Genomic DNA, 26,777 nt, shown 5'->3' with positions numbered 1-26,777 from the left:
ATTAATCAATGGAGACGTCCCTCCCCTCTCTTCGGCAAAGAGGAAGAAGAACCCTGCCGTCCCGTGATTCATGATGTCAACAACTCACTCACACCCGTGGTTGAGCGGGGGGGGGTGGATCACGAGGGCATGAGTCACGCCGGGCATGGGGGAGGGGGCGGAGAAGGATAAGGACGAGATCCTTTCTTTGATTTTGAGTAGTAAGCTTTTTGCTTCAGCAGAGAGTAGTCGTTCAGCAGACCGTCGGGTCCTGTTTGGCTTGCGTTAGGGTTGAAGCCTTCAGAAGTTTTTGCTCCGGCTGGCTCAATGAGCTTCGGCTGTGGCCTGGCTCGGGAGGAGGCTTTTTGCTTTGGTGATTCAGTGGGCCTTTGGCTTCTGTTTGGCTCGGGAGAGCTTTTTGCTTTGAGCTGCTTTGTTTGGAAGAGAGTTGAGCCGGTCGCTCGGCTCGAGTTGTGGAAGGTGGCTTCTTCTTCTTGGTTCGTGGAGCTCTTTGTTCTCCATTTTGGTTCCTGGCTTGGTGCGACTCATCGACCTCTTCTTGGATGTGGTTCCTCGAGGAAGCGGCGCATCAACGGGAAGGATCGACGCCTCGTCTCACCAGCACGTGTTGAGAAGTGCGGGAGGATTCGCGGGAGCTCGGGAAGGATCGCGGCTCACGCGATTGGATCCAGCTCGCTCTCGCTGGAGCCCGGGTCCGAACAACTTGAAGACCACACGAGGTGGAGAGGTTCGAGATAGGTTCTGGGTTTCAGCTCACCTGTCCTCCGAGCTGGAGCTTGTTATTAAAGGCCTCTGCCACCATTTCTTGGGTGTGTGTGTGTGTGTGTGTGTGTGTGTGTGTGTGTGTGTGTGTGTGTGTGTGTGTGTGTGTGTGTGTGTGTGTGCGTGCGTGCATGCGTACGTGTGTCCGGGGGCCCGTCTAATAAGTAGGAAATTGTTAAGTGCTTTGTGTGCTGTAAATGTTTGCATTGCATTTCGTATGGACGGTCGTAGTTCTTTTGTTGTCCTTTTGTTGCTTGTATAATTGCATACGTGTTTTGCCTTGTTTAATTGCATACGTGTTTTGCTTGTATAATTGCATACGTGTTTTGCTTGTATAATTGCATACGTGTTTTGCTTGTATAATTGCATACGTGTTTTGCCTTGTTTAATTGCATACGTGCTTTATTATAATAAATGTCCTTGTGTGAACGTAAACCTGTTCGTTGCGTCATCTTCCCTTAATTGAGCTGCCATCTTGCACTCGGAATATAGTTGGTTTTTAAATAGCCGGTAAAGTGATCGGGTACAATGGGACTGCGCGATAATACCCCGCTCGGTTAGCCCAAAAGGAAGCGAGCTGCTGAAGCGGCTCGTTTCCAAGCGGTCCCGTTGAGGTACAATCTCTCGGTAACCTACCTGTGCGAATAATTAGGTAAATCGAAGATTTGGCGATCGGACCCTGTAGCGCGGGTAGAGTGCGGACAAGGTTGTGGTGTGGTTAAAAACACACCCGTGGCTGGTTTCCGGCGTTGATCCGGAAAGCCGCCACTGGATTGTCCGTTCGGTCGGCGAAGCGACCGCTATTGGTTAGACGCAGTCGTTCACACGCCGGCGGGCGGAAATGTACAACAATATGTTGTGTTTTTGCTAAGCATCAATAAAATCGATCGATACATGTCCGAGATATGATTGCGGACACACGCATGCATGCAGGGACACAAAAATTGAGACCAAATCCAGAAGCCCCCTTTTTGGGGGCTAATAAATGGTGATAGTGTTACGGAAAAGGCCCTTAATGGGACTACTAAATGTAGGATTAGCTCAGATCCCCCATTAAATGCCTGTTTTGATAGGTTGTGTGGTGTAAGGGACGATATGTGTGTCGGGAGGTGTAGAAGGCTGTGTTTTTATGTTCATACGGTGGTGAAAGGAGAGAAACAAGAGATGATTCTTCTTCCTCTCCTGTACGAGCGGGAGGGGAGTGGCCTGGAGAGGAAGTGACGCGAAGGGGCGGAGCCTTTGGTCAGAGAGTCGCCGAGAGAAGCGAGAGAAAGGACAAACAAAAGATGAGTATGTGGAAATAGTGGCGCTCGAAGTGTGCTCGTGTTTCGAGGAGAGAGGAAAAAAGGGACCTGGTGGACAGGTTCAGTTTTGGCGGTTTGAAAACTGCAGGCGGTTGGGAGGAGTGCTCGTGTCTCGAGGCGAGTGAACGAAGGAGGCACCGTGTTGGGTCTGCCGGGAGAGACGATAACCCGACCTGCACGTCGATGATTCGACCGAGAGAGGCACTGAGGGGACGAAGAGTCGGGCTTTGAGGCGGGAAGGCCGGAGAGGAGACGCCGGACCTTTGGACGCTCCTTACTCACCAACGGCGCGTCACGTTTGCCGATCCGCCTGTGGAACTCGGACCTCGACTTGGGCCTCGTATTGAGAACAGGCCAGGCCGGGATTTGTGTGCTGGACCGTGAGAGAGATCAGCTGAGGCCCATCTTCGACCCTACGCGAGGTCAGTGCGCGCGGTGACTGAAGGAGGGAGAACACCGCGCCGCCATCTTGCCGCACAGCACATTCGAGCGGGAGTTTGAACCCGTGGACACCACCGCTTGTTTCGAGCGATATTCGTGCTTTTGGACACGGTCCTCTCGTCCGTGAGCCATCACCAAGTACTCTGTCTTGTCCTGCATGCATGCTGTTTGTTTGAACGTGTTGTAAAAGGCATATTTCGTAGAATCCCCTCGAAACCTTTAGACCGTGGTTCCCTTGGTAAGAACGGGTTAGTGATAGTTAGTATAACCATTGTAGTGTTTATTGCTTGTGTTGTGATCCCCGATGTTCCCCAATAAATCTGGTTAATCCTAATGAAGTTGCCGCTATGGATTAATGCGTGTCGCGTCGAGGAACGATCCGTTTGATTGGCAGGCAAGACCAAAATGGTTACAGACTGGTAGACTCTGCTCGGTCACTGACAAAGCCAGTCTGTAACTAGGGGTTCTATCCCCCCAACTGGTAAGGTACAGGATTACGTTGGTATCGAGATTAAAGACGCGTGACCCGAGGCCTGTGCCGAGCCGGCCGGCATTATAGACTCCCGGAGATGGTGGTGGCGAGGGTGGCACCAGGGACCGGGTCAGATTCCCGCCACCCCGGATCCGCAACAATATGATCAGATTGTACACACACACACACACACACACACACACACATATATATATATTGTTGTGGTTGACCAAATTCGCAAACCACCATTCAGGTCCCTTAGGTGAGATATCTCGGTAAGTATATGTGTAGTTAGGCCCAAACCCGTTGTCTAGAGGGAATAAATGTCATTCATGAGGGCTGCGACTCTTCAGGATAGCCGTTTTTCTTTTACTATCTTTATTTTGGACCAGCCGCCATTATTACCACCACCAACCACGTCTCAACAGCCATCACACAACAACCACCAACCACAACTCTGCTTCACCACAACTGCCACGACCTTTACCGTCACAACTCGCCACCATCGCATCACCGTCATCTCGCGCCACTCGTGGGCACCGATGCTGGACTCGTGCGGGGCGCGCACCGAGCAGCGTGTTCAAAAACATCACGGACTTTCCGCAGAAAAACGGATCAAAAATGACTCACGCCCACTTTTGTTCCGTCCAATCGGTGAGCGAGGGGCAATTTGGCCCCGCCTCCAGGGCGTTGGAGGGCGGTCGCTATATGCAAATTCATGGATCAAAAAGCATTCACGCCCACTTTTCCTCGGGCCAATGGGGGGCCAGCAAGAGAGGTGAAGGGTCGGAGGCAGAGGGTCAAGGGTAAAAGAGCGAAGCCAGGGGGCTTATAAAAACGACTGCGTTCGTCAGTCGAGTTCAGTTCAGTTGGAAGTTGAGTAAGAGTTCAGTTGGAAGTTGAGTTGAGTGGAGTGTGCGGAATTCAAGAGAGTCGTCGGTGGAGCTGGAAAGAAGTGGTACTAGTCGGAGTGAAGAGGACGGAGCTGTGGAGAGGTGACGGCGGCGAAGGCGGACGAGGGGGTGCTCGCGTCGGTGCCGGGAGCGGCACAGGGAGAGGCCAGCAACGCGACCGAGGTGGAGGAGGAGACGCTCGCCGCGGGACCCGAGACAGGGTTATATCCTCCTTTCCCCGAGCATCAGCAACCCCCTCCTGTTTCCCCCCGCGCTGAGATATTGCGACAAAGGGGGCCCCCTTCCCACCCCCTACCAGACACTGTCCGCGAGGCCCGCGGAGTTGAGGCACCACCGCCGCTCCGCGTCTCATCATCAGACGGGTAGGCCCGACACGGTCTCGGCCCCAGGCCCGCCTACCCCCTCATCCTGGAGGGTGGTTCTCTTTTCTTTTGCTTTGGGAATGTGTGTTGTCGGCGCCGTCTGTGAAGTAAAATTGTGTAAGTGTTGCCGTGTGCCCGGTAGTCGGATAGATCTGCATTGTTGCATTTGCTTTTTGTGTAATATTGCATTGTCTTCTTCTTTTACATGTGCTTTTGGTGGAATTGTATATGTGTGCTTTCCGTTCATCGCGAAATAAATGTGCTTATTGTTGAACTGTTTTCCCGCTTCGCTTCGTCATTTCTTTCATTGAATCCCCATCTTGCTTCACGTAAAGGGTTGGTCGTGGGCTAAGACGCCCGATAATTAATCGAACCGTCGAGGCCGACGAATAACACCGCTCGGTTATCCCGATAGTACGGAACGGGTCGCTTAAGTGGCCCGTGTCCGAAGTCGACCTGCGGCGAGGTGTGATCGCCCGGTCTACCCTCCGTGTGGGTACTTAGGTAGGTCGAATTTGGCGAGCAACCCTATCCCACGCGGGGGCCGATTGGCACGATCGCGGTGAGACCGAAAGGTCCACCCGTGACTGGTTCCCGGCGTTAGTCCGAGAGGGTCACGACTGGATTGTCCGTCCGGTGGGCGACGTGCTGCGATTCGAGTTACGTGGCCATCAGCACGCCGGCGGGCGCGAATCCGCAACACTGGTGTCAGGTCGTGCGATACAAACCCATCGCCCTCCTCACGGCACTGGTAACGGAGAACGGGAAAACGGGCTCTCCTGTCTCCAATTAAATTCACGGGAATCGGTCCAGGGGTGAGAGGAGCGACCCCCGATTCCCTCCAAATTACGAGCGAGCTAAATTAACCCTTTAAGAGAAGCAAGATGGCGTCTCAAGGCGAGCGGGAGCCGGGGGTATTAGAAATGGATGTAGAATGTGTAGAATCCATGGCTCAGGATGAAATCCCCGTGCAGGAAATGTTGGTTGTACAGGAAAACGAACTCGCCCAACTGAACCCAGAGCCCGAAATAGGTGCGGCAGCGGCCGCGGTGTATGACACTGTGGTGAATTGTCGTGAATTGAGGGACATGACGCGGGATCACATGTTGTGCGTCTCGCGTATAAGGGGAGGTCTCTGCGGCACGAGTGATTGTCCCCGGGGCATTGCTATTGACATCGGCTGTTCACTTGATGCTCGTTAACTGAAGGTGCTCATTGACTGGTGAGAATGGAGATTATATCGAACTCCGTGCTTACGCGGATTGTCTGTAATGATTAACTGCACATGTATACGTTACTGCTTATGTACTCCTAGCTGAACCTGTATTCCCCGGTGTGCCCACAGAAGCGGCTCCAATCAAATGGAATAAAGCCTAAACTCTGAAGGTTCATCTCTCGCTCTCATTTCAATTTATTCCATTTGATTTTCTCGGCTCTCTCAACCAAAGATGGACAAGATCTACAAACCAGAGAGGTTCGACGCAGACCCGAACGCGACTGACGCAGAAATGAAATGGTCACATTGGTTCTGTTCCTTCTCACACTATCTGACCATCATCGCGGAGGGAGCTGACAAATTTGCCGCTCTCGTGAATCATGTCTCGCCCAGCGTGTACAGGCTCTTCTCGGGGTGCGACACTTACGAAGCAGCGATCGAGGTGCTGCAAGCGCTCTACGTGAAGCCCAAGAACGAGGTATACATACGACATCTTCTCAACACACGCAAGCAAGCAGCCGGGGAGACAATCGATCAGTTCCTGCAAGCTCTGAATCAGCTGGGAAAAGACGGCAGGGGGATTTGAATTCCGGGCGGTAAGCGCCGAGGAACACCGAAAGGAAGCGACACGGGAGGCATTCATCCAAGGACTCAGATCAGCCCACATACGGCAACGCTTACTAGAGAAAGCGCCACCCACTCTTGACAAGGTAGTCGATCAGGCTCGAGCGATGGATACGGCTCAGCAGCAATCTGAGTCATTTGGGACACCGATGCTGCTCATGAACGCTGCTACGATGGGAACCCAAGGAACCCCACTGGCACAGACACAGCCAGACATAGGGGATGGAGAAACACCCGAGGAGCCGGATACCCAGACCTCGTCAAACTCCTCAGCAACTGCTCCGGTTGGTAAATGCTTCTTTTGTGGGTACAAAAGGCATCCTCGTCAAAAATGTCCCGCCAGAGATGCCACATGCATGAATTGCGACAAGAAAGGGCATTATGCCAGGGTATGTAAATCTACTCTAAGGAGAAATAAACCCACTTCTGCGGCTCTCTACTCGCAAAATAAATTGACTGCAGCCTCCCGGGGAATCTATCCAAGGCTATCATCAACGTACGAATTAACGGGCATATGGCTGAGGCACTGATTGATACCGGTAGCTCTGAAAGTTTCGTCAACAGCTCGCTAGTGAAGGGCAGGAAATGGGTAATCCACCCGACTGACAATACGGTATGCATGGCCGCCACCTCACTACAATCCCGCGTACGAGGGTACTGCAATGTTGAATTGGACGTAAAAGGGTACACGCATCGGGATGTAAAGGTACTGGTGCTTCGTGATTTGTGCGCAGACGTAATTCTGGGTCATAATGTCCTCAAGCAGCACACGAGCGTCGAAATACCCTTAGGAGGAAGCAAGCCTCGTCTAATTTTAAATGCGTTGACCACCGCGGAGGTGACGTCCCCCCAGCTGTTCGCTAACTTGTCGCCGGTCTGCAAACCGATAGCGATCAAATCGCGGCGATATACCACTGCTGACATGAATTTCATCACTTCGGAAACCAAGCGATTACTGGAGGAGGGAATTATAGAACCGAGCGATTCGCCATGGCGCGCACAGGTGTTAGTAACCAGCAGTCAGAACCATAAGAAACGAATGGTTGTCGATTATTCCCAAACGGTCAATCGCTTCACCCAACTCGACGCCTACCCCCTGCCGCGCATAGATGAGATGGTCGAACGCGTGGCCAATTATAAGGTATTCAGTACCATCGACTTGCGAAGCGCCTATCATCAAATTCCCATCCGAGAGGAAGACAAACCTTACACTGCATTCCAGGCAGGGCGGCGCCTCTACCAGTTCAGAAGGATACCATTCGGTGTCACGAATGGAGTAGCTTGCTTCCAACGGGTTATGGACGACATCATCTCAGATGAAAACCTCAAAGACACTTTTGTTTACGTGGATAATGTCACAGTGTGCGGTAGGGATCAGAGGGAACATGATAGGAATCTGGACAGATTCTTGAGCATTGCTAGAAAATATAATCTGACTCTCAACTACGAGAAATGCGTATTCTCGGCAAGGTCAATTGACCTTCTCGGCTACACAATAGCCGACGGCACAATTAAGCCTGATCCTGAGCGATTGCGCCCGCTCCGTGAGCTTCCACCACCTCAGGACTTGCAAACAATGCGCCGGGTGATCGGGATGTTCGCTTACTATGCGAGATGGATTTCGCAATACTCCGAGAAAATACATCCCCTAGTGCATTGCAAAAACTTTCCACCAGATGCCGCTGTTGTAAGAGCTTTCCACAATCTCAAGGATGATATCAGTAAGTCCGTGGTTTTATCGATCGACAGCTCGGTGCCCTTCGTGGTGGAGACCGACGCTTCAAATCACGCCATAGCTGCTACACTTAATCAGTCTGGGCGGCCGGTCGCGTTCTTCTCGAGAACTCTCTCTAGAAGGGAGCAGAGACACTCAGCGATAGAGAAGGAAGCGTACGCCATCGTTGAAGCGCTGCGGAAATGGAGACATTATTTACTGGGAAACCACTTCACGCTCGTTACGGTCCAACGATCCGTGGCATTCATGTTTGATGGGAAAAATAACGGAAAAATTAAGAATGAAAAAATTATGAGATGGCGGATAGACCTAGCTTGCTACAGATACGACATTGTTTACCGGCCCGGGAAAGAAAACCCTGCTGCAGATACCTTCTCCCGGGTCTACAGTTCGGCAACAATCAGTCAGGCTTTGCAAGACCTCCATGTGTCTCTGTGCCACCCAGGGGTAACCAGGATGGCACATTTCGTACGCAGACAAAATCATCCCTATTCTGTCGAAGATATTAAACAAATGAATGCTTCATGCCCTGTTTGTGCTGAACTAAAACCCAGATTCTATGGCACGGCTTCTGGCAGACTGATCAAGGCCACTTCCCCCTTCGAGAGACTAAACATCGACTTCAAAGGGCCCCTGCCGACCGAAACAGACAACAGATACATATTCACCGTTGTTGATGAATATTCAAGGTTCCCTTTCGCGTTTCCGTGCTCGGATATGACCTCGGGCACTGTCGTAAAATGTCTGTCTGACCTCTTCGCTATGTTTGGGAGACCTTCGTACATACATTCAGACAGAGGGCCGTGTTTCATGTCGGCCGGGCTAAAACAATTCCTATTAGAGCACGGCATAGCAACTAGTCGAACGACGGGTTACAACCCACAGGGAAACGGGCAGGTGGAACGGTATAATGGAGTTATTTGGAAAGCCGTAACTCTGGCGCTGAAATCGAGAGGACTGGGCCCCGAGCGATGGGAGGTTACTCTTCCCGACGCTCTGAATTCCATACGCTCTTTGCTCTGCACGTCCACAAATGCCACTCCTCACGAACGTATGTTTACTCACCAACGACGTTATGTTGACGGTCAAACGGTGCCCAACTGGCTGACCCACCCCGGTACAGTGTTCATGAAACGCCCGGTACGACAAAGCAAGTATGAACCGCTGGTGGAGGGGGTCAAACTCATTGACACTAATCCAGAGTATGCTCATGTCAGGCTCCCGGATGGCAGGGAGACCACTGTGTCGGTTCGCCATCTGGCTCCCTCAGGTACTCCTCCCGCCGGTACACCACCTTCTGGCACTCCTCCTTCTGACATTTCCCCCCCAGGAACTCCGCCAGGCGACGGGGCTGCCGCGTTCCACCCGAGAGCGATCGAGGAGTCATCCCCGGCACAAGTCGAGGCTCACCAAGAGGATCGGGAGTCTCCCTCAAGTGAAACTGCCGTTTACTCCCGGAGAGGTCGACGAATAAGGCCCCTCGACGACTCAATCTGTAAAGGGGATTATCGGCATTCTCGCTGCTCATGCTCCTATATGCCCATTATATCATATATCGATGCTCATTTCCATGCTCCTACAACTCAAAATAATCACTGCTTGGCATGTATGCTTCTGTAGATCTATTAGTCCGCGTTGCTTGAAATGTATACTCCTATAGTGCTAAAGCAATCATGGTGTGTAAGATGGGCCCCTAGTTACATTTTAAAGGTGGGGAGAATGTGGTGAATTGTCGTGAATTGAGGGACATGACGCGGGATCACATGTTGTGCGTCTCGCGTATAAGGGGAGGTCTCTGCAGCACGAGTGATTGTCCCCGGGGCATTGCTATTGACATCGGCTGTTCACTTGATGCTCGTTAACTGAAGGTGCTCATTGACTGGTGAGAATGGAGATTATATCGAACTCCGTGCTTACGCGGATTGTCTGCAATGATTAACTGCACATGTATACGTTACTGCTTATGTACTCCTAGCTGAACCTGTATTTCCTGGTGTGCCCACAGAAGCGGCTCCAATCAAATGGAATAAAGCCTAAACTCTGAAGGTTCATCTCTCGCTCTCATTTCAGACACCTCCCCTCCCCCTCTCCACCAAAACCCTTCCCCAACCCCTGCCGAAACGGCTCACTCAAGCGCACCCGACATGGCCCAGCTATTCACCATGCTGGCAAAAATGAATGCGGAACTGATCGAAAAGATGGATACAAACGCAAATGAAATTATAAACGAAATGAAAGACATGAACAAGCAAATGGACGAAGCGAAAACGAGGATGGATACAAACGCAAATGAATTTATAAACGAAATAAAAAGCATGAGCAAGCAAATGAAGGAAGAAACGAAAAAGCTGCGGAGTGAGACGCAGAACATGGGCCGATGCCTGCAGGCGGGCATGAAGGCCGTGACCAGGGAGATAAAAATGGCAACTCCAAGTGTGGGAGCGAATGAGCTTGGTGGGGGTGCAACGGCTGACAGGCCCGCGGTGGAGGCGGGTGAAAAAATAATTCGGGGGGCGTGTTGGGCGAGGGTCGTGACTGTGACCGAAAGGGAAAAATTAAATGGGGAGACCAAAACGTGTGAGACGAGACACGAGGTGACGACAAGGGAAATAATAGTTGAGACAAGGGAGGTAAAGGGTGAAGAGGTGACTGAGTTGGCAGAGACACGGGAGATGGGAACGATAGAGGGAAGACTACACGATGAAGACGGGGTAAGTGACGCACACACACACATGGAGGTAGTGGAGGAAAATGGGGGTGAGCTGGCGGACTGGGTAGGTGTACTATACTGGAATGGGAGATGCTTAGCAGGCAGACACGAAGCGGAGGAACAGTCGAGCCGGGCTGTGTTGCACGAGTGCGAGCCAGGGCGTACTGTGCCCGCGGCTCTCCTTTATTCCGTACGCGGTACACTCACGAGCCGGCCGACTCCAGTATTACTACGACACCTCAGACGGCGTGCACACCTCATATCCCTCGCCGAACCCCACGACCACTCCTCCACCATCACGCCCATCATGCATCATCATCATGCCCCTCCCCGTGGCATGGCTACACCACACTCCTCCCTCCTAAAAGTATGATTATTAAATGATCAGTATTATAAGAAGCATGCAGAACACGAAGGACTTCGTATAATAATCATGGAAATAAAATGAAAATAGCACACCACATCATATAATGTGTCGATGCGAGCGAGTGGAGCAGCAAAGGTCAGGTCTGACCGCGTTACCGATATGAAGCAGCAAAATGAGAAGCACAGCGGCATTATGCAGCAAAAACGCCCCCCCCCAGGTGGCCCATGCTGACATGACCCTCGCCAAGGTCGTAACGACCTCTCGAGCTAACCTCCTCCGGCCCCATCAAACGCCTCCGGCCCACTCCCCCCCAGGCAGACCCGACGTAGATGAACATCCTGAGGCCGGCAGCCCGCTATCTGGAAGCCGTGGCGCCAGCCTTAGACCTTGGCCGGGGGCGCTGAACAGCGCTGCTGGCTGCATGCATTTAATGCGCCAAAACAACTCACGCACCACCATCAATCGAGACGCCAGCGCCCGTCCAAACGGCCTTGAGCGAACACAGCGAGTTGCGCTCGCAATCAGAGGTGGAGGTAACGCAGACCAGGGCACCAGTCTTGGTTCCGAGTCGATCTCCGAGACCCACACGGCCGCTAGACGGGAGCAACTCCACTTAAACCACACTGCAATCATAGGCTCGTTATAAATCATTACGAATAACATTCGAAGCATCGCAAATTCATTTTTCCGTACAGCGCGCTTTTTTGATAAAATCCCAGCACATGACAAAGCAATTACCTGCGGCCTGGAGCAACTGGAGGCTAACAAACCTTCTTTATTCGCCCCCACATCACATTGACCATAATCCAACTCCCATTGACTGATCTCCGCCACATCCACTTTTACATGAGAACTGCTGGCATTTATTTCAACAACGTTAAACTGCATCACTAGAGCAAGGAAAAACACATATGCCATGAACAACAACCCACAACCCACATCACGAGTCCGCTTCTTGGTTGTCGACTTGATGCTGCGACTCGCGACTCCCTTTAACGCCACGGGCCCACCGCCACCTGTTGAAGCTGCCTGAACCACACCGATGCGCATTGCCTCACGAACCCTGCCGAAGCGCGGGAACTCATCGCGAACGAAGCGCGGGAACTCATCGCGAACGAAGCGCGGGAACTCATCGCGAACGAAGCGCGGGAACTCATCGCGAGAGCTGATATGTCTCTCACCGCTCCTGGAGCGCACATCATCGCCGCAGGCAGCAACGAACGGTGGCTCCCGCTGCATCGACGCGTCCCCCGCCGCCAGCGCCTCGCCCTCGGTATTCGACGAAGGTCTCGAAGAGAGCACTGGCACATCTGGAGGCACGAACCGGAACCCGTTCCGACCCAAAAGGGTCCGGCTCGCCGAGCCCGGCTCCTGCTCCGGCTCGCCGGCATCATCATGCCCCGGCTGCAGGCTGATCTCCAGGTCACTGGGGTCCTGCTGCGGTGCCCCTTCGCTCCCGGTGCGACCGTGCTGCGGTGCCCCTTCGCTCCCGGTGCGACCGTGCTGCGGTGCCCCTTCGCTCCCGGTGCGACCGTGCTGCGGTGCGCGCTCTCGTCCCGCACCGCTAGGCGTGCGAGCACCCTGCGGCACTTGAGCCATCGCGCGGACTTGCGCGGTCACCGGTGTCTGCTCGACAGATGAAACAGTCACGATCGCCGAGTCGAATGTGATGTCGGTCAATGGCTGCTCGCAGACAATGTCAATGGCTGCTCGCAGACCAGAAATAAAATGATCTCTGAACCGTGCCGGATGCTCCTCTGCCGTGAATTTGCACGGCACAGCCGAATGCGATGCGCGGCCAGCACGAGTGGACTCAACTCGACACCCGATCCGTGCCTCGCTCACTTCCCCCCCCCCTGCCACTGATCTTGTCATTTCCGGATCAATCGCAAGCAGGGTTCGACGCGGGACGGAAGGATCGCCTCGCACACCGCCATCTATGACCGTAACAATGGGCGATGACCCTCGGCCCACACACCGTAGACGACCTCGAGAGCCCAGACCGCCGTCCGAGTGATTGCATTGCCACGCTCGCCCACGACCCGCGCCGCAGACCGTGCGCATGGCCGTGCGTGCCTGGCCCATCGCGATGACCCCTAGACCATCTGCTGTGTCCCGACCATCGAGACCTCGGATATTCTCCAGAGCTTGCGCGACGTCCAACGCCGCGTTCGAGCCGAAACGCGTATCCTCGACAAAACGAACAAGAAAATGAACCAAATGAACGAACGCTGCCCACTCGACGTGGCCGAAGTAGATTCCGACGAAGGCGGGCACGCGTACGTTTGCCATGCACCGACCCTTTGCCATGTTCGCGCCGGCGAGACCTTTGGCTCCGTAGACTGGAACCGCACGGGTCATTTGCCGCCCTTACACACGTCGATTCGAAGATCCTCGTTCGCCAACTGTACTGTACTGAATTGGGAGATGCTTAGCAGGCAGACACGAAGCGGAGGAACAGTCGAGCCGGGCTGTGTTGCACGAGTGCGAGCCAGGGCGTACCGTGCCCGCGGCTCTCCTTTATTCCGTACGCGGTACACTCACGAGCCGGCCGACTCCAGTATTACTACGACACCTCAGACGGCGTGCACACCTCATATCCCTCGCCGAACCCCACGGCCACTCCTCCACCATCACGCCCATCATGCATCATCATCATGCCCCTCCCCGTGGCATGGCTACACCACAGTAGGGACCCGGTGCGAGCAGCGGGATAGCCTCCTCCAGGAACGAGGGGAGGGAGTATGCCCCCTTGAGGCGAGTCACGACCAGGTGAGTTCGGTCGTGCTTTGCGAGGTCGAGGGGAGGAGTGCTGTGGACAGGTGCACGGAGAGCTTGGGGGGGTATAGAGGTCCCGGAGACCCTTGTGGGGACACAAATCCCCAGTGTAGTTGTCCCTGTGTGTGTGGTGCAAGGCGTGAGTGCGTCCCCGTGTGTGAGTGGTGTGGTGGCGATGGTGCCAGAGTACGTGCTTCCCAGCACGCCGTGTGTGGATGAGGCACCGTGTGTGGAAGAGGCCGTGTGTGTGGATGAAACGGCCAGTGTGGATGAGGCACCGCGGTTGAGTGCCCCCGCGTGTATGAGTGGGGCACGGTGTGTGGATGAGGCACCGCGGGTGAGTGCCCCCGCATGCTTGAGTGAACGGCTGTGTGGAAGGCCGCGAGTGAATGGAGCACCACGTGTGAGTGGTATGGTTTATGCAAGGGAGACCGTGTGTGTGAGAGAGCGGTATGTGAGGGAGATGTCGGTTGGCATGCGGGAGCACGCAGCCGCGTCTCCCGGTGTGAATGTAATGGTGAGGTGTGTTAGCGTCGTAACACGCGGGAGTGCGTGTGTGGAAGGGAGGCGACGACGGAGACATGTGAAGAAAGAAAGCCGAGTAGCGGCTGTAGTTGTTTCGGGGACCGTGCCGGGTTCACCCAGCAGTGAGCACGAGGTCCGTGCTGTGCAACGCACGAGACCCCCACGTGCTCGCTTGCGAGAGTGAAGTCCCGGTCCGGAAACGCACGCGGTGGATTTGCCGATCCCGCGGACGGACAAAGTTCAGGCAGGTAAACGGATTTGGACCGGACGGGTTCTCCACGCGATCGTGTGTGTTAAGCTCCAACGGGCAAAGCACATGTGTTCGCGTGGGGAACCCCTCGAGACGTGGGGCTTGTTTTTTTTTTATGCGCACGGTGACGTCATGGCTGCACGTGGGGTTGGAATCCGGCAGGAGGGGTATCCCTGCCGGATGGTACCGTCCAAGGAGGGACGAGGAACACGTGCAGCTGCATGACGTCACGGGCAGGTGCAAAGTGCGCGAGTTGCCGCGCTGGTGCTGCGCATGAAAAAAAAAACAAAAAAAAAACAAGCCTCACTTTCGGGTGCACAGGATTCCTGGGCAAGGGGTGGAAGACCCCCTTAGCCAGGGCACAGGATGGAAACTAGTTAGGGGGAAGGGTTAGCTTAGTTAGACCGACTTCATGGGGCAGGGGTAAGTCCTCATGGAGTCCGTGGAATGGATTAAGTAGAGGGATTTAGTGAGCTTTCGGTTGGGAAATAAAATGGGATTATTTTGAGACAGAGACAGACTTGTGAATGTGTAGAGGGGACGTAGCTTAGCTACGTAGGTTAAATGGAACGTGCTATAGTATAAGGGACGACGTGGGAGCACGAGTTAGTTAGGGGATGCAGATAGAAGGATGGCAGAATTCAGCGGTGAGTGTGTTGAAGAGTTGGTGAGTGAAGTGGAAGCATGTGCTTGGTGAGTGAGTGAGGCCAGCAGGTCTGTGTGAGTGGAGCGAATGGGGAATGCATGGTGCGATGAGTGATTGGGGGGAGCAGTGACTCCCGCCCAAGGGACCCCCGGGGTCAGTGTAGCGTGAGTTAGCTGGGTTAGTCAAATTAACAAAAATGGAGGTCGTTTTGCTGTTGGTGGGAATGTTGGCTCGAAACCCATTTGGAGGGGTGCAGGAGCCCTGTTGACGGGCTGGGAGCGTGGCTGCGAAAAGTGAGTATCGCTGAGTGGGTACCCCGGGCACCAGGCTAGTCAGCCGTGGTAGGCCAAGGGCCCATGGGGGGCCGGGATAGCGTAGTGGGCACGGGTGCGCCTGCTTGGTGCGGGGGCCCGGGGCGCCATTAGCCGCGTGGGCAGTGTTGTGGGCACGGGTGACCCTCGGAAAGGGGCCTGGGAAGCCAGCCTGCCACGTGTGCGTTTCAGGGGAGGTGCCATGGGGGGCACTCCCCGGTGTTGAGGGAGCTGGTAGGCTCGGAGGCAGTGTAGTGCCCGGGGGTGCCATAGCGGGAGATTCGGCAGAGGGTCGTGCCTGCCAAAGGGAGCCACGTGTCCCAGCCATGAGACCGTGTGAGGGCACGGAGAGAAAATTGGGGGGCGAGGCCCGAAATTGTGAGGACACCAACACAGGTGACGGGAATCTGGGTTGATAGAACCAATAGTTTAAGCGAGAGGCGCTTGTTGAAAGCCCCGGGGTAGTTTAACAGTTAAATGGATAGGGTAGATTAGGAAGTGTACCCCTCCGCACCATCCATCCCCTCGCTCTCGTTGTGGGCTGCTGGACCCACTTTGTGTTATAGATCGCTGAACTCTGGGGAGGCCATTCTGAGGCTTCGTTGGGCCTCGACACAGGACGCTAGCTCTCCCTTATTCCCCTCCGGGAAGGGAATGTAGGGGTTGGGAGTAGGCTCGGTGACAGGATAGGTTAGCCGAACAAGGACGATAAAGGGGGTTAGGGGACGATTTATAGTGGGGAAGTAAAAATAAAAACAACAAAAAAATAAGTTGGGGCTAAATTGGGGTTTGACAAATTAAGGGAGTGGGTATGTACAGTGACAGGCAAAGGCGATAGGTTGGGAGGGAGACAGGTAGGTAGGTCCGAGCCCGCCTTCCAAGTGGCCAGCACCACCGCACTCCCTCCACCAACCTCCACGGAACGGCAAAGGCTGGCCAACTTCATCGGCAGCTGTTGTTTTGCTGCGAGGCCTGTGCCGGCCCACTTCATCTGCCGGCTGGCTGTTTTTCTTCAAGGCCTGTGCCGGCCAGTTCATCTGCTGGCTGTGTTTGCCTGCAGCGGCCTTCTTCTGTGGGCTGTGTTTGCCTGATCACCTTTGCCATGCCATGCCCACTGCCCCTGTTCACCAGCCCCGTTCAATTTTTGCTTTGCCCCCCCCCCCTGTTCATTTCCATGTGCGCCAGGATCCGCAAGGCAACAGTTTGCAAGCTGCGAGAACTGCCCTGTTGGCAGCTACAACACGGGCCTGCAGTGGCGGCCCGTGCACCGTGTTTGTGTCCATCCATCCATCCGTTGTGCTCATTGCGTGTGCCACTTGAGCTGGCACGGAGACTACGTTGTGCAGCCCATGCACCGTTGTGGTTCACTGCGTTCAGTTCAAAAGGGAAGGCCTTGGACTGCGTGTGAGCAGCCGGCCACGTTCCCTGTCACCTGCATTGTTTGAGCCAGAGACTGCATGTGAGCAGCCGGGCTCCCTGCTAACTGCTTTCTTTTTGCAGAGTTCATTGATCCTGGGCCATGGTTTAGTGTAAAATTTGTAAGTTAAGGTTAAGATGTACTGTAAATATGAGTGCGCCCCCGGCATGTTTGTCTTAGCGCCGGCAATTTTATTTAAGTCGTCCGTGTGAGTGAGTTTGTTTCGGTAGTTACTCAGCCCTTAGGTTATTTATTTTGGGGACACGAATACCATAAATGTCGCACTCAGGGATCCGTAGGTAAAATGTACTAGGGGAAAACTACACATGATGGCACACGAAAATTTGACGACTCGGGACGAGTCTGTAAAAAGGGGAGGGGGTCGTGTTGTGGTTGACCAAATTCGCAAACCACCATTCAGGTCCCTTAGGTGAGATATCTCTGTAAGTATATGAGTAGTTAGGCCCAAACCCGTTGTCTAGAGGGAATAAATGTCATTCATGAGGGCTGCGACTCTTCAGGATAGCCGTTTTTCTTTTACTATCTTTATTTTGGACCAGCCGCCATTATTACCACCACCAACCACGTCTCAACAGCCATCACAACAAGAACCACCAACCACAACGCCGCTTCACCACAACTGCCACGACCTTTACCGTCACAACTCGCCACCATCGCATCACCGTCATCTCGCGACACTCGTGGGCACCGATGCTGGACTCGTGCGGGGCGCGCACCGAGCAGCGTGTTCAAAAACATCGCGGACTTTCCGCAGAAAAACGGATCAAAAACGACTCACGCCCACTTTTGTTCCGTCCAATCGGTGAGCGAGGGGCGATTTGGCCCCGCCTCCAGGGCGTTGGAGGGCGGTCGCTATATGCAAATTCATGGATCAAAAAGCATTCACGCCCACTTTTCCTCGGGCCAATGGGGGGCCAGCAAGAGAGGTGAAGGGTCGGAGGCAGAGGGTCAAGGGTAAAAGAGCGAAGCCACGGGGCTTATAAAAACGACTGCGTTCGTCAGTCGAGTTCAGTTCAGTTGGAAGTTGAGTAAGAGTTCAGTTGGAAGTTGAGTTGAGTGGAGTGTGCGGAATTCAAGAGAGTCGTCGGTGGAGCTGGAAAGAAGTGGTACTAGTCGGAGTGAAGAGGACGGAGCTGTGGAGAGGTGACGGCGGCGAAGGCGGACGAGGGGGTGCTCACGTCGGTGCCGGGAGCGGGAGAGGGAGAGGCCAGCAACGCGACCGAGGTGGAGGAGGAGACGCTCGCCGCGGGACCCGAGACAGGGTTATATCCTCCTTTCCCCGAGCATCAGCAACTCCCTCCTGTTTCCCCCCGCGCTGAGATAGTGCGACAAAGGGGGCCCCCTTCCCACCCCCTACCAGACACTGTCCGCGAGGCCCGCGGAGTTGAGGCACCACCGCCGCTCCGCGTCTCATCATCAGACGGGTAGGCCCGACACGGTCTCGGCCCCAGGCCCGCCTACCCCCTCATCCTGGAGGGTGGTTCTCTTTTCTTTTGCTTTGGGAATGTGTGTTGTCGGCGCCGTCTGTGAAGTAAAATTGTATAAGTGTTGCCGTGTGCCCGGTAGTCGGATAGATCTGCATTGTTGCATTTGCTTTTTGTGTAATATTGCATTGTCTTCTTCTTTTACATGTGCTTTTGGTGGAATTGTATATGTGTGCTTTCCGTTCATCGCGAAATAAATGTGCTTATTGTTGAACTGTTTTCCCGCTTCGCTTCGTCATTTCTTTCATTGAATCTCCATCTTGCTTCACGTAAAGGGTTGGTCGTGGGCTAAGACGCCCGATAATTAATCGAACCGTCGAGGCCGACGAATAACACCGCTCGGTTATCCCGATAGTACGGAACGGGTCGCTTAAGTGGCCCGTGTCCGAAGTCGACCTGCGGCGAGGTGCGATCGCCCGGTCTACCCTCCGTGTGGGTACTTAGGTAGGTCGAATTTGGCGAGCAACCCTATCCCACGCGGGGGCCGATTGGCACGATCGCGGTGAGACCGAAAGGTCCACCCGTGACTGGTTCCCGGCGTTAGTCCGAGAGGGTCACGACTGGATTGTCCGTCCGGTGGGCGACGTGCCGCGATTCGAGTTCCGTGGCCGTCAGCACGCCGGCGGGCACGAATCCGCAACAATATACTGAAAATTCTTGTCTTATTGCATCATGAAGCAATGTGATAACTTCAATCACAAACCCAAGTTTCTCCCAATGTACTGCTGGAAAGGATTTGGGCCTTTTGGAGATGAGATGTCCTTTGCCGCGGGTTTTGCCTCTGCCTCGGATGATAAAAATCCTGCAAAGATGGAGAGAGAGAGAGTAGTTTAGGCAATATGCATGATCATTCCCAGATGAATACTATATGTATTGTTCGGTGAGGGCTGGCAAGATAACCTCGAGGTGGAGATGTGCACACTTGCCTCTGAGCTGTGTCACCTGGGTTCGAGTCTCGATCGAGCTGCAGACTATCATCCTGGTGTTTCACAGACAGCGTGATTCATACATGTGTGTGTGTGCTGTCCCTCAGATGGACATTAAAGTGTGCGTCTCGTCTGCTGGCATTCGTTGGTGGACCTTAAGATCCCATCATGTAGTTCACAAAGAGTCGGCGAGCTATTGCCAGCACCTTATACATATTGCTGCCTGAATCTACAGATGGCATTGCATCAGTGGCACAGCAACACTCACAGCAAATGATGCAACCAGCAGGCTGAACTCAGAATTGAATCCTTGAGAAAATATGCATTCACGAACAACTTAATTGTTTATTGATAATGTCGGAAATTTAACTCTGATAAATTTTGGGCCAAAAGTGCATTTTTGTAATCGATGATGTGCCCCCACGTACTTTATTATTACATCAACTTCACTTGTAATAGTAAACCATTTATTAAGGACACCTCTTCAATCTCATACCTCCCTCTGGGTCTTCAAGACTGCTGTTCACCACCATCTCAAATCGTCACCAATCCAAAAACATGATCTTTTCTTCCCCCGTTAATCTCCACCCGATCCCATCCAATTCCCTTCTCCTTCCTAACTTCCAGTTTTCCCTCCTGAGAGTTTCCTTCTATGTCCATCTTGTCCACCCCATGAATCCTCTCCTGCCCTTCATTCCTCCGCACACCCATTGTTTGTCCGAATGTCCCTCTATCTTGCCCTTCTACTCTGCTGTTGGTGTTTTTCCTTTCTCTCAACAGTTCTTTTTTTGTCTTGCTGTGTCCTGATCCATTCGGTGTCCGAGTACTAGCTCTTCCACGAGCCCAGACTGTGTATCCCCAAAAAAACTGTGACGTCATTTTTTCAAAAAGCGAAGACAGGTTTCAATAGATTGTGAACAAGTAATTAAACAAATTTGTATTGTAGTTGTTTTGACATGAATGACATGTTCTCATTTTTATAAAATATTCCAAAATGTTTGTGCATGATGATGATGATGAGTGTGTGTGTGTGTGTTCCATGCGGATTATCAATTGTATCAATGTTAACATCAAATTTTTCTTTCTTTCTTTTGATGAATTCTGAGTCAGAGCTGCATCGTGGCTCTGGAGGTGATAAACAGAAATTGATGTTCAACGGATGGTCAACCCTGGAAATAATTTGGCATTAATGGGCCTAAAGCTGATGGTCATTCATAAATACACAAGCACTTGGATAGCTGGCTGAAAGTCCCTGGTAATTAGCTATATTCACCATGAGTCATCAGTGTGACAGCTTGGGAGGTGACCGTTACACTTTTCCTTTTACGTCACTAGTCAGTGAGCTGACACGATGACCTAGACTAGAGGTACACGCACTCATCTCGAAGCTGTCTAGCCTGGGTTTGAATCCCGACCCAGCTATAAACTGTCATCCTGGTGTTTCACAGGCAGGGGATTCATCAATGTGTGTGCCTCTCCCTCGGATGGATATTAAACGGAATTCTTGTCTGCCAGCATTCATTGGTGGACGTTAAAGATCCCGTGGTGTGCTTCGTGAGTTGTCACCGGCACAATGGCCAAATTCCAAATTTTTTTTGCCCTAACCAGCAGAGAGCAGTGTTCGGTGATTGCATCAGGGGCACACTTGCGCCCTCGGCCATTGATGCCACCCGGCAGCTTTGTGCTGCGTACGAACGAAGAACACCAGTTGGTAACCATTATATTAACGCATCACATAGACAAAAGGTGTGGAGGTGAATTGATAAAATTACATTTTTAGGAAGGGTGAAGAGCACACAGGTAAGGGAGATTATTGTGGATGGAGGAGGTTTGGATGGGTGGAAGGTGCAGGAAAGGGGGAGATAAATCCACTTTTTTATGTAATATGTAAGAGCTTTACCTTTTCTGTAAGCTTCAAAGCTCAATCTTCTTCCATCCACTTTGTCGTCGATGGACACTAAAGAGCAACACCCAAAAAGGGAAGTGGCTTAATAGGATCATGGGATTCCTCAGCCTGGAGTATACCTTAAAAAGTTTGCAGCTAATGTGGAGTGATACTTTGATGACATCAATCTTACCAAGACTCTCTTGTTCCCACTGTTGTGATGACTGGGCCATGGAGCGTGCAGCCTCTTGAGTACAAAGGTTCAAGAGATGTTGAGTAAACCAGAAATATTTACATCAATAACGGATAATAAAACCACAACAGATAAATAAAGGAATGGGAGATGAACGCAGGGCCGCAACGTACTGTGTATCTAGTTTATTACAAAAAAAAAAAACATCTACTCACCTGGAAATACAAAAGATCGACTCCATTTGGGTAGAGAGATGGATCGAAGGCCATTGGCGAACTTGGATACATAGCCTTGCATTCCAGCTTTCTTGCTCACACGCACCATCCCACCTTTGGAGTTACTGAGGACACCACTGTTGGAGACACAGGCCTCAAACAGGTGAATATTTATAACCATGTACTGGTGCAGTATGATGTGTTTTACTCCAATTTCCTGTTCTGATGTGTGCAGCACCATATTGTGCCCTCAACATCTCCTCCAGCGAACCTGTGGATGGCAGCTCCACACACGCTCGAAATGGACGCGTAAACTCCAGACCCCCATATGAGTGGCTGCTGTCGAAGGCATTGGCCGGGGCAGAGCACCAAGAAGTCGTCCCCAATGATCTCGTACCCCGTCGTCTCGCACTCCACATTGCGTACTGGAACCACATGCATAACAGAGAGCCTTGACGCTTTTCTTTGATGCAGACATTCTCTTTGTAAGGAAGACAGCTCATGTACAGTATTCCCAACACTTCGGCTAACTCTCCTCCGAGCTGTCTCGCCTGGGTTTGAATGTCGACCCAGCTATAAATGGTGTCGTCATCGGCATTCGCTGGTTTGCGAGTAAGATAGTCTTCTGGAAGATAATTTTTATTTGTGAGTTTGCAAGGGACTGATGAGGCCAACTCTTGAACCACGTACCCTAGTGCAATCAGGACAGGTGTTTTCAGGTGCAATGGTGAGTGGTTGGCGATGTTGGCGGTCTTTCCTCCATCGCCTATTGTCCTCTTTTGCTTGTCTGCACGATGCTTCAAAGTGGAAGGACCTCTCATGCAGCATTTTTCTCCATCTCGGGCGATCTCGAGCAACGATCTCCCAGTCGTCGACATCAATGTCACACTTCTTCATATTTGCCTTCAAAGTTTCTTTGTACGTCTTCCTTTGTCCTCCTTGAGTTTGCTGTCCTTGACATGTGAGAGTCTGACATTGGAACGATGTGGCCTGTTCATCAAAGCTGTTGACGGATCATCATTTCCTCAAGAATTGTTGACAGTTCAAGACTCATCAAAGTAAAACTCCTCACCTGGCCTTACTCATCCATTCGTGTTTACCTCCATAACCTTTGAACAGGCAGTGCTCAGAAAAAGAAAAAAAATCAGTTTGATTAAGACTCAAAGCTCTGTTTGTGGTTGAGTAGTTGTGAGCAAATGCAGATTGGACTGGGATTCGATTCCGAATTCATCCCGCAAGTTGCATCATCATTGAGGAAGTTGTGCCAATGATAACTCGTGTCCTCTTGCATTGGACACCATGGGATCTGTTAATGTCCAACAAATGCTATCAGGTAGTGCACAGAGTTTTAACATCCATCCTATAGAGGTGCACACCTTGGTGTGACTGTTTATACCTGATTTGGAATTGGAACCCAGGCTCGACAGCTCAGGTGAGTGTGCATATCTCCATGTTATCCTCCCAGCAGTAGCTTCTCGTTATCCTCAAGTTCCATCGTGTTGCCTCTACAAGGAGAGTATGGTTGATTTTTTTTTTCTTTCCGATCTTCAAACCATATTTATTAACTTGTGTTTCTCGATTCCTGCTAATTAAGTTTCTGTTCGAGTCCACGTTTGGTCTGACCAACGACGTGTTTGAAACTGGGGTCGAACATATGTTCCTGGAACAAAAGCTCACCTGGTCCGCATACGAAAGCAAGGAATCCGTGTCCGTTCGCATGAATTTTATGAGTCGTTTGTTACAGAATATTTGCCGTAAGTTGCCTTTCCACCAGTCGATTGAGCGTAACCAAGCTGTTCGGCGATGCCATATTGTCCCCCTTCCCCTCGATGGGTTTTGGGGTGGTGTCTACATTCCACAAATGAGAATCTACATGGAGTGTAATGTCGCTACTCCAACGCACGATGCTTCCAAAACAATCCTCGGCCAGGGTAGAAATTATCAAATTTGGCCAAGGGTACCTAAGTACAGTGTGATCTGTGCCATCTCGAGGCAAAGGCGACTGGCTTATCGTCGCTTCGGGAGGACTGTGTGGGCTCGGGAGGACTGGGTGGGCGCGGGAGGGGTCCGTAGTCAGGGATTGGGAATTGAATCGTACGGGATAGCTCAAAAGGGGGTTGGCAGCCCTGGAGGACGACGTGTGTGAGTCTCGTGCAATTCACATGCTGTGCTGCGTGCATGCGGGCTCCAGCTTGTTATAACAAGTCTCCCAACAGGAGGAATGCAGGTTTACATTTTACAAATAAAGGACTGCTCTTGAATTGGGGTCACATTTGGGACAGAGCAGGGGATTTTGACGTCTGCTGTGGATTTCTACCTGCCTTACCTGTTTTTTTTTTTCTTTTTTTGTTTTTCATCACACAATTACCTGTACAGTATTGGGAAGTAATAAATATTCTAACTGTATTTGCTTATATATTGGAAAGTCTGACAGGACGGTTCTGAGGTAGCCCATCTATCTTTGAGCTGTGTGGTGTGGGTGCGGTTCCGGAATGGACAATAAACCGTCAGATTGGTGCTCCGTAGGCAGGTGTTGCATCACGTCCCCCAGATGGACCTTAAGCCGGGTGTCTGATCTCCTAACATTAGCTGGTAGACGTTAAAGATCCCACAGTGTCTTAGATGAAGTTACCTACGGCACCCTGAAGAAATTACAAACTCCTGTCCGGACGACCGCTGGCAAGGCAAATCGCCCAGTATCATCCTTACCTTGCCTCCCCTGTCTATCTCTAACCCTCTCCCTCCTACCTCGTCTTTCCCTAACCCCCTCACTCCCACATCATCTCTCCCTAACCCTGTACCACTCTCTGGAGTTACCTTTCTTATCCCTCCAGCCAAACTCGCTCCATCCTCCGGGTGGAAACGCTGTTAAAGGAAACACAAACAACCAAGCACAAGAATCTCGAAGAAGTGATTTTATAAAAGCAAGAAGCATTTGGTTCCAAAAATCAAATGATATATTATTATTGGAATGAACATTACTATGAAGGAACTTTAAATGTTAATCCATTACTTCTGTGCTGCCTCATTATATATATATATATATATATATATATATATATATATATATATATATATATATATATGTATATATATATATAACAATGTATATGGTTCATGGAGGAGCTTGGACATACCTGTAGGTGGGATTTGAACCGAGGATTCCAGCATCATGAATGATGTGCTCGGATGGGAACACCAAATAAGCCAACCCCACTTGAAACATTGCTCTAATAAAGTGTGCATTATTTTTAAAGAACTTCATGTCATCACCACGTCCAGAAACACCGAGAGAGAACATGCAGACATCAATTTGTTCAACCGTCTCAGGTCTACCTACTATCCTTACAAACTGGACCCCATCTGGAGCAACGGTCAGACAAAGCTCACCTGCTGTGAGCAGAAGAAGCAGCAACAGCAGGTCCGAATGTCCTCCACAGAGACACATCTCTTTGACCCCTCGTAGCCCATGCAGGGTCGACGGCCTATGGTGCGTGCGCTCACCGTCTAACTCGAGCAGGTTGTCCAGTCGGAAACCCCGTCGGACGCGCTCACTCGTCTGGAATGCGTCGTCACCTCGGGCAGCCCTCACGTCGTCCCTCCCCTCATGATGCTCCGCCTCTTCATCATTTATTTTCCATGAATGACAAGGTGGACAGTTGGCACCCTCATTATGCTGCGGAAAATTCGTCTGTTCAACTCCAAATGTTGTCCCTGGGCTCATCTTGCCATATTTGGTTCTGATTGTTTGGATCTTAAAACTTTTTACCATTTTATCATCCTTGAAATGATTGGTGTGGTCGCATTCCAATGGGAACCCCCTGGTTCGTGATGCAGGGAGATAGGGAACCCAGGTCTAAATCCCAAATAGATTCAAGAAGCCCAAGTTTAAATGCCATATCACTTCAGAGAATCCAGGTACAAATCCCTCCCCAGATCTAAATCTGAAATCTGAGCTCCACGTGCCAAGAACACGGATTATGGAATGATTAATTCTGGAACTGCCTCTTTGCCCGTCTTGCTCGAGTCTGGAGATCTACTGGACGAGGAAGTGACTTCGGAAGACTGTTTTGCCCCGTTACAAACTTTACCCACTGGCAAGGCCTCAGGCTTTGATGGAATCCCTATGGAGTTTGGGCTTGCTATACCACTCAACTGCCTTGTTGCTGTACATTCCCTCATTCCAAAGAAAGAAGACCTTCAGCAACTGCACAACTGGGATCCAATCTCACTACTCGGTTGCACGGACTACAAAATGTTTTCTGAAGTTCTTGCCAACCGCCTCAAGCCTGTGATTGGGGAGAACATACACCTGATCAGACTCATTGCATCCCCAATCGGACAATACATGACATCTTTATAGTTCATGACATGATCGACCTTTGTACTTCTGAACAAAGAAATGTTGGTCTGGTATTTTTAGATCAAGAAAAAGCCTTTGGCACAATTGATCATCGTTACCTCCTTTCGGATTTACGAGGTTTGGTTTTTGGGGGAAATGTGATTTCTCACATCAAATTACAGTATCATAATATTTTCATTTGCTCAAGGTTCATAATATTTTATGTCTACTTGTTTTTTTGTTTTTTTTTTGTGAGTAGGGGCATTCGTCATGGGTGCCCTTTATTTGGCCTCTTGTGTTCCCTCTCATTCGAGTCTTGGTTTCTCTCCCCTGCTGATGCCAAACCCAGCTAAGATGATCACCTATACAGATGACCTTAGTGCAGTTGTTCACTCTGATGAGGATGTCTCTTCCTTGGTTCATTCTGTCCATGAGTTGAGCTTGGCAGACTCTGCAAAAAATCAACTGGCAAAAGAGCAAGAGCCCTCTACTTCGGTCCATAAAAACGATACCACCCCTCCAACCCTGCCTGGGCAGCTTGAATGGGCACGTGATGGGATGCATTACCTCGGGGTCCTTCTTGGCACTCAAGATTTTCTTTTTTTTTTTTTTTAAACTGGGACTTACTAATAACAATCAAAACTGAGCATCGGCTGTTAAAATGGAGGGGACTACTGAGGCAGGTTTGTTATTGGAGTCAAACTGTAGTTATAAACAACCTCGCAACATCAATGCTGTGACATCAGTTGATGGCACCACCAGCCGCAGATTTTATTCTTAAAAAACTCCAAAATCTTTAAATTGTTGTTGTTCTTTTTGGGGGGGGGGGGAGAATCACTGGCTTCCAGCCTCGTGTGCTAAGCCTACCCGTCGCCGA

General features: G+C 51.5%; 1 protein-coding gene across 4 annotated transcripts in view; it reads right to left on the bottom strand.

Moving 5' to 3' along the window:
* LOC147017179 (vitrin-like) overlaps positions 1-25,133 on the bottom strand; it is a 63,617-nt gene extending 38,484 nt beyond the window's left edge. The window contains exons 1-7 of one of the 4 annotated variants that reach the window (XM_085846628.1): positions 24,949-25,133; positions 24,376-24,423; positions 21,830-21,983; positions 21,559-21,695; positions 21,344-21,397; positions 21,166-21,222; positions 19,043-19,141 (exon numbers count right to left, since the gene is read on the bottom strand). In XM_085846628.1, coding sequence (XP_085702754.1) covers positions 19,043-19,141; positions 21,166-21,222; positions 21,344-21,397; positions 21,559-21,695; positions 21,830-21,983; positions 24,376-24,423; positions 24,949-25,006 — 607 coding nt within the window. In that variant the 5' untranslated portion in view covers positions 25,007-25,133. The remainder of the gene's footprint in view (positions 1-19,042; positions 19,142-21,165; positions 21,223-21,343; positions 21,398-21,558; positions 21,696-21,829; positions 21,984-24,375; positions 24,424-24,948) is intronic. The other 3 variants (XM_085846629.1, XM_085846631.1, XM_085846630.1) reach the window with 3 other exon arrangements.
* Between the last annotated feature and the right edge of the window lie 1,644 nt (positions 25,134-26,777).

The sequence above is a fragment of the Eptatretus burgeri genome, chromosome 11, assembly GCF_056783735.1.
Source record: "Eptatretus burgeri isolate ZD-2024b chromosome 11, Ebu_testis_v1, whole genome shotgun sequence".
Taxonomy (NCBI): Eukaryota; Metazoa; Chordata; class Myxini; order Myxiniformes; family Myxinidae; genus Eptatretus; species Eptatretus burgeri.
The sequence above is the reverse complement of the archived record's forward strand: the minus strand, read 5'-3'. Positions and strand labels throughout refer to the sequence as shown.